The sequence below is a fragment of the Microtus ochrogaster genome, unplaced genomic scaffold (assembly GCF_000317375.1).
Source record: "Microtus ochrogaster isolate Prairie Vole_2 unplaced genomic scaffold, MicOch1.0 UNK87, whole genome shotgun sequence".
Taxonomy (NCBI): domain Eukaryota; kingdom Metazoa; phylum Chordata; class Mammalia; order Rodentia; family Cricetidae; genus Microtus; species Microtus ochrogaster.
Window position 1 is genome coordinate 1160972 of NW_004949185.1, and position 11374 is coordinate 1172345.

Consider the following 11374-nt stretch of genomic DNA (forward strand, 5'->3'; position numbering starts at 1 on the left):
TGGATGCTGCAGGCCGGGGGCTCCTGAGTATTTTCTGCAGGAAAATCCCACTAGACTGCCGGGAAGCCACGTCTTACTCAGGGCTGCCTCTCCTGACAGCTCAAGGCAGGAGACCAGACCTTTGTGTAAGTGACATCACAGAATGATTCTGCTTCCTTCCTGAGACCCCCTCAGTGCCGGTCATTCTTGTCTTGCTGTCATGGCAGCTTCTGCAGAACCTACTCCCGCTGCCTGTGTCTCCGTCCCGAGCTGGGATGTGCCCTGGTTACTGATGCTGTTGCTCACAGCAGGCCAAGGAGTCACCATCATCGCCCTCAGCATCGTGCTCTGGAGGCGGAGGGGCCAGGGGTCTCGGGACAGAGGTGAGTCTTTCCCCTGAGATGGCATCAGGTGTGAGAGAGGTTGGCCTCACATCTAGACTCTGGCCTCTGTCTGCCAGAGTGGCAAGGGACACATCCCTGAATTATCTGGTGACTTCTATATATCGTACGACTTCTTTTCCCCAGAACCCTCAATTCCTCACTTCAAACCTGAAGTCCAGGTCTATGAGAACATCCATTTGGCCCACCTTAGGTAAGGAACAACTGGGCAGAGGTGGGGTGGGGTGGAGGTTTACATCCCAGAGGGCTTGAGCGTGGGAAATTGTTGCCCGGAGCTAGGGTTGGATTGCAGACAGGGGTCCTGGTTCCTGAGGAGGTGCAGTAGCTTTAACACGGCTTATTGCTTTGTAAACTCTATAGCCCACCCATCCACAAGACCAGGTGATCTTGGTGACATCTACCTCGGAAAGCCTGACCTGCTGTCCTGTGTCTTTGGCATCTGGCACCTGAAGGACTCCCTGAAAACCTTGGCGAGGGGGTGGGGCTGAGGGCATGACTCTACTTCCTCTTGGCTTCCAACAGCCACCAAGCTGGAGGGGCCAGGAACATAAGGGAGTAACAGCATTCTGTGGTGTCACCTACAAAAAGGCGTGGTCTCCTGTCTTGAAGCAGCCGGTAGTTGAGTGACCCATAGTAAGACTTATTATGGGGTGTGAAGTCTCTGTCAGGGGCAAGAGGCACAGGGAAGCCCAGGGACTTGAGAAGAGCTTGGGCATCTGCCAGGAGAAACGGAGGAAAAGAGTGTGTTGGGGGTAAGGAAGAGAGAGGTTGAGAGACCCGGATGCAGAGTGGGGAAAACCGGAGTCCCAAACGGGAAATTCGGGGGACAAGAAAAAGAGTCAACAGGCCTCCTAAGTAAACCAGACTCCCTCCCCATGTTCTCACAAAGAGCCGCTGAGAGGGAACAAGACCTTTAATCAGACCCCACACTTCCTCAGACGGAGCAGGAGGGAAGCAGGCCCACAGGCGGATGCCAGTCCTCAGCCCCAGCCCTCCCCTTATCCCAGGCGCACAAGCTCCCCTGTGGGTCTCTATCTGCAGGAGCAGCTTATCACTTCTGGCTCCCTGGGAGCTCTGCCCCAGGGAAGAGACCCCCAGGGGTCCCACGCTATCTCCCTGGGCAGAGGAAGCCTGTGTAAGGGCTGGCGGATAGCTCCGGAAGGGAGCGAGTACTCCCAATCTTCCTGAACAGAGAAGAGCTCTGGGTCGGTGAGGTGGAACCGGGCCTCAGTGCTGCAAAGCAGTCAGTGGGCATCCAGAAAGGAGGCCACGCCCACACAAGCATCCTTCCCAGGCGCCCTTTCGACTCTGGTCTCAAGCTTGGCTTTCTGGACTTCTCACCTGCGGCCTGCATGCTGCAGCGGTTTAGGCTCAGACGTTGGCAGGAACAGCCACACAGATGGAAACTGGGTGCGGGGCACCACTCAGGTTCCAGTGTGCCAGTCCAACCCACAAGGCAGCTACAGCTCGTTCTTGTGTGTGAGAGTGTTGAAGACATATGGGCGCCCGTGCAAACACACCGGTGCATGCGTGGAAGACCTCAGATGTCCTGTCTCTCCATCTTACTCTCACTAAACTTGGAGCTAGGCTGACGGCCAGAGAGCCCCACAGATCCTCTCATCTCTGGCCCTCGTTGGCACTGGGGTTACAAGCACTCGTGTGTGGCTATACCCGGCGTTTTATTTTAATTTTTAAAAGTGTTATGTGCACTGGTGTTTCGCCTGCATGTATGTCTGTGCACCACATAGTGTGCAGTGCCTGAGGAGGCCAGAAAGGAGGGTGGGATTTCCCGGGCCTGGAATTGCAGATGGTAGTGAACCACCATGCTGGTGATGGGAATTGAACCTCAGGTCCCCTGTAAGAGCAGCCTGTGCTCTTAACCGAGTGATTTCTCCAACCCTAAGAGCAGCTTTTTAAGTGGGTGCTGGCATCCAAATCCAGGTTCTTATGCCTACACATGTGCTGGTATTCCAGGAGACAGCTACTCTGCCCTATAGAGTTCCTTCTTAAAGGGAGCCTTCATGTGTTTCATCAGCACACCCACTACGCACGATTGAGCATTAACAGACCCACAGACAGCCCTGTTACTAGTCTTACATTTTATTTATGGCTCTATCTATCTATCTATCTATCTATCTATCTATCTATCTATCTATCTATTTTGGTGGTGCAGGGGATTGAACCCAGGTCCTCATGTATGGTAGGCAGACACTCTATCATTGAGCCACACCTTTACCCAATCAATAGCCCTTTATTAAATATACTCTTCATAGTTCCCCAAGGTAGCCTTCCGTTCTTGAGACCCTCAGGTACCAAGTTACATCTTTCCTAACAGAACTCCACCCCTCACCAGTCCTATGCCACTTCTGTCCCTTTGCCTGGGACCCACAGCTCCTCGAGGGTGGCTGACCCGGGACACCTAGAGAAAAGACAACAGGGGTTTCTTATGGGGCGAGGCTCCGGACACATGCATGCTGGGATGGGAACTCCAGCTGTAGAAATCGGGTCTTAGGAGGGGTCTGTAGAGGTGTTGGGTTCTTTATACAAAGCCACACTCTTGAGCAAGTGTGCCTCAGAAACATCTGTGCAGGGGTCCCCAGGTCCACGATGACGTCGGAGTCCTGGGTTGACAGCCACAGCTCACAGGCTAGATGAAGATATGTGCAGCCCAGGCAAAGATGGCACCAAGGAGCAGGAGGGTGGCGTGGGGATGGCTTGGGAGTCGCTGCGAGGCTGCCGTATTGCACAGGTTCTGCTCACAGCACTTGTGGCGGAGAGCGTAGGGCTGTGACCAGTATGTGGCACGGCCCAGCAGAGGGCACTGGGTCCTAGGGAGGCAGCCTTTCCGCTCGATGACCTCATCCTCCTGATCTGTGGGACAAAGGAGGCACGCTGAGGCTGGGGGGGAGGGAGACAGAGGCGAGGAGCCACCCCAGAAGGGCTACTGGACCAGAGCCCTACCTGAGGTGCCAACACTGATGCCACACACCTCGTCCTCCTGGCACTCTGTGAGCACCGGGTTGCAGGGCTTGGCAAAGCTGCAGGTGTAACACTGGAGTTGTCCTCTGGCTGGGGAAGTGGTGAGACCTGTTGGGTCAGCAGAGGTCAACTTCGGGGAGACACAGAAGAGGGACAGGAGAGCCATAAAATGAAAGAAGACAGGGATATAAAGTAGCAAAGGGAGACGAGGGCAGGCAAAGAGCCAGACGGAAGAAAGAGGGTCACAGTAGTCAAGACAGACAGACAGACAGGGACGGAGGCCAAGAGAAACAAGCCCATAGAGTGATGCAAAAAGCCTGACCCATGAGCAGGAAGGGGAAAGGCGAAAGTTAAGTGAGAGAAAAAGGGTGGAATAGAGACGGGTCAAAAGATTCAAAGGTGTAGCCGGAAGAGATAGTTATTCTCAAATGCTCCCCCTCCCCCTGGTCTTTTGAGACAGTTTGACACAGCCCATGCTGGCCTGGGTGTCCAGCTCCTCTGGCCTCAGCCTTCCGGTGTCCTAGTAACTCCCTACTTCTCTTCACCTCTGTTAGCTCCCTCTCCATCCTCCATCCACAAGCGCCTGTCCCAGCCCTCTGCCCTTGAGGATTCCCCAGTCCACCCTTACCCAGTGCCCCAGAGAAGAACAGGATGCCGAGGAAGGCGCCCGAGGGACCCATGGCAGGACCGGCTCAGCAGTCTGGGAGAATATGATCTGCGCCCCTGTCAGAACACACCTGGCCAAAGACAGGGAGGAATCTGGAAACCAAAACACCTAGTGAGAGAGCCAGGGTGTGGATGCAGCAACTCTCCCTTCCTTCGCCAGGTCTCTCACTCCTGCTCCTGCTTGCCTTCAGGGTCTCCTGTTTTCTCTTTGTTTGCTAACTCAGCCTCGCTGTCTGCCTGCCTAGAGTTGTGTCTGTCACCTTCCCTCCTGTCCCCCTCCCTCTCTCCAGCTCAAGCTGTTCTCGGTTCTCTTTGTTTTTCTGTCTATCCCCCCCCCCTCAGAGCTTGTAGGCCTCCCAAGGTCACATTCTGAGCCCTCTCCTGCCCTAGCTGTTAGAGTCCTGTTTGAGTGTGGTGTCAACAAAGCCCACCCACCCATTCCCACACCCCACCCCACCCACAAAGCCCAGCTGCTGCGAGAGGCCCTGCCCCACCTCACATCCCTTTGATTCACACCCTCCCCCCCCCCAAGCTTCGACATTGCTACCCCGTAATTAGTCCTCCTGACTTTACTACCTTGCAGAAAATAATTAATCAGGAGCTGGGCTAGAAGGATATACGTCCTTCCTCTGAGAAAAAGAAGATGGGTTAGGTTTCCAGTCTGGAAGAATGGAGCCTTAGGGAGACTGGGTGGGGACAGGGGTTGTAGTACGTACATGCAGCCTTGGAGGGCTTATACCACTGGGCAGCCCTGGATTCCAATTCCTGTACCAACAAGAGAACACTTCACCCCAGGGCTGCGGTGAGGAAGAGGGTGGTAGACATTTCTGCACCTCTTTATACCCTGGAAAGGACCGAAGGCCCCAGAGATCTTTCCCTCACACGAATTCCACCAATATTTACCATATCAGAAGCTACAGTGGGCTGGCAAGCTGGTTCAGGAGGCAGGAGTGTTTGCTGTGTGAGCCCAGGGTGCAGGGCGAGCCCTGGAACCACATGAAGGTAGAGAGAGAAGACCAAGCACACAAACCTGCGCTCAGCGGGACACACAAATAATAAATTTAGTTCATTAATTTTTTTATTTTTGTTTTTTTTTGAGTGGTCTGAAACTTGATTTGTAAACCAGATTGGCCTTAAACTCACACAGGTCCATCTGTCTCTGGGCCTGCACTACCACATCTGGCTATGTTTAACAATGTGTGTGTGTATGTGTCTGGGTATGGATATATGCAGGCCAATGTATGTGTGTATGTGTCTGTGTATGCATATATACAGGCCAATGTATGTGTGTGTGTGTCTGTGTATGCATATATGCAGGCCAATGTATGCGTGTATGTGTCTGTGTATGCGTATATGAAGGCAAGGGCGGGAGCCCAGAGGCCAGAGAGGGCACTGGGGCCCCTGAAGCTGTGGTTACTGCTGTTCCTTGTGGACACGGGGAAAAGAAGCTGAGCTGAAAGACAGCAGATATCCACTGAGTGATCTCTCCAGCCCTGAACACATTTTTGTTAAGGAAATAAAGGAGGCTGGAGAGATGGCTCAACAGTTTAGAGCATTGCTGCTCTCGCAGAGGACCCAGGTTCTAGTCCCAGCACCACATGATGGCTCACAGCCTGTAGCTCCAGGTCCGGGGATTGGCTGCCCTCTTCTGGCCTCCATTGGCACCAGGCATGCATGCGGGGCTCATATCTACATGTAGGCAAAGCATTCACTCACATAAAGTAAATCTTAAAAAAAAAAATAAAAAGGAATTAAAACAAGAAGCCAGAAGTGACAGCACATGCCAGTGATCCCAGCATACTTGAGACAAGAGGATTGCCTCAAGTTTGAGGTTAGCCTGGACTACATGCTGAGCTTCAGGCTAGCCTGGGTTATGGGTAAAAATCTGCCTCCACAAGCAAATGTGTATGCACGCGCGCGCACACACACACATGCTCAGTAAATATATATAACTCAAGACAATAAAATAAATATGGCATTTAAAATTGGTATTGGAGCCAGGCATAGTGATTCACGCCTGTGATCCCATCACTTGAGACGCTGAGGCAGGAGGACCAGAAGTTCAAAGCCAGTCCTGTCCCCAAAACAACAGCAATCAGCTAGCTACATAAATAGTCAGGTATAGTTTGATTCATTTAACAAATAAAAACAAGCGTATTATATGTTAGGAAGCATAGTTTTGTGAAAAACAATAATTAGCCTCCGACCGCACAGAGAGAACGGCATTGTTTTACATTTTTGAGAATCCATTTAGCGCTGGTTATAATCAAAGATGGCTGGGTTTTTATAACCTACTTCTGCAACCCATCTGGAACGTGGATGAACAAAAACAAACCCTCCAGATACGGCATTAAAAGGGGAAGACCCTTGGGCGGGGTATGAAAGGGCCTTAGGGACCCCCCTTTGGGGGGAGGGTCTTCCCTGGATCTGCTGCTGAGAAAGGAAGCCTTTGGGGCTTCAGAAGATGCTGCTCAGAGTCACCCGTGGGGCCCCTCCCTGTCCCCATTGGGGCCCTGGTGTCTGCTGGGGGAGACTCTTTCCTTGCTTTTTATTGCCCTATAAAGTTCAAGGCAAGGGGGATATAAGGCGGGCAGAGTAGAGCCTGAGGGGGGGTGGGCGGGAGGGAGAGGCGCTACTGGCATAAGCAGACATGATGAACCCCCAGTTGGTCGGGATCCTACTCTGCACCCTGCTAGGCATTGCCTTGGGTAAGGAAGAAGCTCATAAGCCCCTGGCACAGGCCTGTCCTTCTCTCTGCCAGGGCTCCTCTAAGGATCGGGTCACGTACCTCTTCTTTCCTGCCAGGACACCGCACACTATGCTATGACTGCAGTGGAGGCCCCAGCAGCTCCTGCAAGCAGACCGTGATCACCTGTGGTGAGGGTGAGCGCTGCGGCTTCCTGGACCGCAAACCCCAACCCAACCCTGGACAAGTCAAGCAACGTGAGTCCTTTCTCACCCCCCCCCCCCAACTTCCCTCTGCTTCCAACCAGCACCCTCTTCAGTCCTGCGGGCTACCACCCTTCCAAATTCGATCTGGCTCTGGGCAGATGGCGCCTCTGTTGTGGCAGGGCAGTCTAACCCTACTGGCTCCTGGCACTGTGCCTTGAGCAGCCCATCTGCCTTCGGCTTTCCCTGTACTCTCCATGAAGAACCTCATAGGTCCTTACGAGGGAAGAAACTGTCTCCCAAGACCAGAGTCAAAATGTTAAGCCAAACTCCAAACTTTGTCAGGGACTGGTTAAGAGCTGGGGAGGGACATACGTCCATGCGCGCATACATGAGTGAGTGCGTGCATACGTGAGTGCCTGCGTGCGTGCGTGCCCGCATGATATTTTATTTTGAAATCATTTGGTTTAACAGAAAATTACAAAGGAAATGCAGAGCTCCTGTTTCTACCCAGCTTCTTCAAATGCTAGCATTCTATATCATTGCCAAAGTCAGAAAACGACAGCAACGATACCAATTAACCTAGACTTAGATTCAGTGGGCCAAGCTCAAACAGAATACCCCATTGACTTGTTATTCATTTTAAAGTAGTTATTTTGTTTGTTTGGTTTGTATTTTTGCTTAATTGGTTGGTTGCTTGGCTGGTTGGTTGGTTGCTTCACTGGTTGGTTGGTTGTTTGGCTGGTTGGTTGGTTGCTTGGCTGGTTGGTTGCTTGGTTGGTTGGTTGCTTGCTTGGCTGGTTGATTGGTTGCTTAGTTAGTTGGTTGCTTGGCTGGTTGGTTGGTTGCTTGGCTGGTTGATTGGTTGCTTAGTTAGTTGGTTGCTTGGCTGGTTGGTTGGTTGCTTGGCTGGTTGATTGGTTGCTTGGTTGGTTGGAGACAAAATCTGTGTAGTCTCGGCTGACCTGGAACTCACTACATAGACCTTGCTAGACTTGAACTCACAAACATCTGCCTGCTTCTACTTCCCAAGTGCTGAGGATAAATGCAAGTTGTGAGCCACCACGCCTTACTTACAATGATTTTATTTTTTAGATTTTTAAATTTCATTTCATGTGCGTGAGTATTTTTCTGCATGTACCTCATGCCTTTGGAGGACGGAAGAGGGGGTGAAATTCTCTGGAACTGGAATTATAGGTGATTGTGAGCCACACTGGGTCCTGGGAGCTGAACAGACTCCTCTGGAAGAGCAGCCAGTGCCCTTAACCACTGAGCCATTCCCCCAGCCCCAATTTATTATTATTAAAAGATTTATTTTATGTTTGAGTGTGTCTGTCTGAGTGTATGTCACATGTGTGTGGGCATTCTTAGAGGCCAGAAGAGTGTGTCAGCTTCTCTGAAGTTGGAGGTGCAGGTGCTTGTGAGCCTGATATGAGAACTCAGGTCTTCTGCAAGGGTGGCAACGCTCTCAGTCACTGGGCTCTCTCCAGCTCTATATTTTTAAATTATTTTTAGGATACAATCTTTCTTGTCCCAGGGTGGCTTTGAACTTGCTATGAATCCAAGGATGACCTTGAACTTCTGGTCCTTTCTGTACGCAGCGAGTGCCACCCATTCCTGCTTATGTTGGTACCACAGATCAAATCCAGGACTTTTGTACCCTAGGCAAGCACTTTACTAAGTGAGCTACATTCCCACCTCTGCTCTTTTGTTGGGACAGGGTCTCAATTTATAGCCCAGAGTTACCTTCACTCAATGTGTTGGTCTTGAACTCCTGGCAATCCTCCTGCCTCAGCCTCCTGTATTACAGGCATGCAACACTATGCCTGACTTTAGTTGTATTTGCTTTGTTCACAATGACACGTTGTTTTACAGACTGTCCCTTTTGTGTTCAGCAGCAATTTTCCCATGTTGAGGCTGAGGCGGGGATGAGCCTGGGTTCTTGGAACACCATAGCATTGCTGTCCTAGGTGGGCCTGTTGGCCCCAACGCCCTGGTTTGAGACAGGTATTTTCGGAAGGGACAGAGCATCCCTTTAAGTCCCTGGAAATTGCGTCTGCTCTCCCGCGGAAGGCAGGTCCTGCAGTCAGGAGTTCAACACCCCAGTGTCGCTCTTTCTCTCAGCCTCCATGGTCTTGAGTCAGCACCACCCAGCCTGTGTGGCCACCCACCACTGCAATCAAGTGGACATAGAGTCGGTGGGCGGCGTGACCTTCACAACCCACAAAAACTGCTGCTTCGGAGACCTGTGCAACGGCGCCGTGGCGAGCTCTGTGACCCCTCTCTGCGTCCTGGCTGCAGCTGTCACCACCCTAGTCTGGCTCTTGCCAGGACTGTAGAGCGGATAGTGGGATTGAGATTAGGGTCGGGACCGAGGGGGCTGAACACCTAAGGTGAGAAGATAAGCACCTCTTTATGCGCCTTTAAAATGCGTGGACTAATCTAGAGCTGACTAGTAAACTCTACCCATTTTTTTTGTTTGTTTGTGTTGATGACAAGGTTTCTTTATGTAGCCCTGGCTGTCCTGGAACTCACTCTGTAGACCAGGCTGGCCTCGAACTCACAGATCCGCCTGCCTGTGTCTCCTGAGTACTGGGATTAAAGGCGTGCGCCACTGCTCCCAGCATCTATTTATCTTCTGTTGAAAAGGCTGAAGGGATAGTATGTGGGTTAGCTGATTTCTAGTGTTCCCACTAATGTCTATCAGTGGACCCGTCAGCAGTCCCTATCCAATGACACCCCTCAAAACAATAGAACATCTGTTCTCAGCGGCTCCTGGCACCTGCCACCGGGCCAGGGAGACTCTTCCTTCACCGTAGGGGTCACCGAGTGGAGGGTTACCAGGACGCCATGACAGGCTGTCCAGGTTGCTTTCCCTTCTCCAAGGGGCTCCCAGCAGGACTGTTTGACCTGGGAAAGGAGAGAGCCTGAATAACCCAGTTAGAGGGAGCAGGAGCCAGTTCTCTGTCTGTAAACACCTTTCCTGCCCTTTCTGGGGCGCCCTCAAGCTAGGCTGCACCTGCTTCTTGGCAGGGTGTAGTCTAAATTTAGGATAAGGGTTGTTTCTCCAAACACTAGCGCCAGTGTGTCTCCCTCGGTACCGGAAAGGAGGAAGGCTTGAAAAACCTGCTCTTCCGTTGGTCAGTCCGGCCTTGTGGGGAAACTCCCTGGAGAACGAAGGGTGGGGCTGGGAGTGAAATTTCCAGGGAGAGGGGCCCTACACCACCACCACAACCCTCTCTCTCTCTCTCTCTCTCTCTCTCTCTCTCTCTCTCTCTCTCTCCCTTCTTGGAACTTGCTATGTAGAGGTCAGACAGACCTCGGACTCAGAGATCTTCGCCTCTCAAGTGCTGGGATTAAAAGGGAGTAGAGCCACGCTTGCCTCTTGCTTTTCGAGACGGGATCAAAGCGGCTCATACCGGCCTTGAACTTGCTATTTAACCAAGGAGAGTCCTGAACTCCTGATTATTCTGCCTCTACTGCTCAGTTGTTGAGCTCACAAAGGAAAGCCGCCACGCCCCATGAGCCTGTCCACCCCCCTGACAATAAACACGCAGTTTACCAGACACCCACATTTATTTCTCAAGATGGACCGAGATGAGCAGAGGTTTGGATGAATCAACCCCATGCAGCGAGGTTAGCGGGTCCTTTGGGATCACTCACTGGAGACAAGACGGTAGCACTCCCGGAGCTCATCCCAGGGTCACACCGGTGTGCATCCAGTGGCCCATGAAGGAGACAGAGGGGTCTCCAAGGAAGTGGGGAAGGACTTTGTATAAAACGGAGGATGCCAGATGAGAAGGGCAGCTGGAAAAACCACTCTAGGCACGGTCCCATGGAATAAATGGGACAACAGGGGAATGATCTTCAGAAGAAAGGAGCCAGGGGTCGGGAGAACATTCTGGAGAGCTGGAGTTCTAAGGGCACGGGGAGAGAGACTCAGCTGAGAGATGGGAAGCGAGCCGCCGTGGAGTGACTCTCAGTGCAATAGCCAGAGGCCAAGGCCAGCCACGGAGGCGAGGGTGACCAGGGCCAGCGCAGGTGTGGGCCTGGGAGCCGGGCTGTTGCAGTTGTCCTGGTCACAGCAGGTGGTGTTGTAGTTCAGGCCCAGCTTGTGGTTGGTTTGGTTGAAAGCCTCTCGACAGGGCTCCTCCGGTGTGCCGCAGCGCAGGTTAGAGAAAACCCACATCTTTCCTACAGGTGGGAGCCAACAGAGGCGGCGTCAGAAGTAGGCACTGGCTTGCCTGTGTCCACGGGCTCCTCTTCCTCACAAAGCTGCTCCGCTCCACCCTTTTCTCTCTTCATTATACTCATCCCGAGTGTGAGCCACAACCCTGCCTCCAGCACCAGCACCCATGTCATGGGGCCGGCACAAGCATTCACAAACACAGTGTAGACACAGGTCACAAGTGTTCACAAACACAGTGTCTGTAGACACAGGTCACAAGTGTTCACAAACA

The 11374-nt window shown here is 52.3% G+C and overlaps 5 protein-coding genes across 5 annotated transcripts in view; 2 read left to right on the forward strand and 3 right to left on the reverse strand.

Annotated features, from left to right (window-relative positions):
* Positions 1-771, forward strand: part of LOC101989073 (lymphocyte antigen 6 family member G6F) — a 6472-nt gene extending 5701 nt beyond the window's left edge. The window contains exons 4-6 of the mRNA XM_005370824.2: positions 207-362; positions 507-573; positions 741-771. Of these exons, the coding sequence (XP_005370881.1) occupies positions 207-362; positions 507-573; positions 741-765 (248 nt within the window). The 3' untranslated portion in view covers positions 766-771. The remainder of the gene's footprint in view (positions 1-206; positions 363-506; positions 574-740) is intronic.
* The window catches only part of LOC101994656 (RT1 class I histocompatibility antigen, AA alpha chain-like), a 629094-nt gene that overhangs the window by 186357 nt on the left and 431363 nt on the right, over positions 1-11374 (reverse strand). The window lies entirely within an intron of this gene.
* LOC101988803 (lymphocyte antigen 6G6e-like) lies at positions 2645-4073 on the reverse strand. Its single transcript, XM_005370823.2, has 3 exons — positions 3988-4073; positions 3342-3467; positions 2645-3251 (listed from the first exon to the last, which is right to left on the reverse strand). Exons 1-3 carry the CDS (start codon positions 4037-4039, stop codon positions 3028-3030), a joined length of 402 nt encoding a protein of 133 aa, XP_005370880.1. The 5' UTR covers positions 4040-4073; the 3' UTR covers positions 2645-3027.
* On the forward strand, positions 6679-9253 carry Ly6g6d (lymphocyte antigen 6 family member G6D). Its single transcript, XM_005370822.2, has 3 exons — positions 6679-6733; positions 6831-6968; positions 9039-9253. Exons 1-3 carry the CDS (start codon positions 6679-6681, stop codon positions 9251-9253), a joined length of 408 nt encoding a protein of 135 aa, XP_005370879.2.
* Positions 10894-11374, reverse strand: part of Ly6g6c (lymphocyte antigen 6 family member G6C) — a 2902-nt gene continuing 2421 nt past the window's right edge. The window contains exon 3 of the mRNA XM_005370821.2: positions 10894-11108. Within this exon, the coding sequence (XP_005370878.1) occupies positions 10894-11108 (215 nt within the window). The remainder of the gene's footprint in view (positions 11109-11374) is intronic.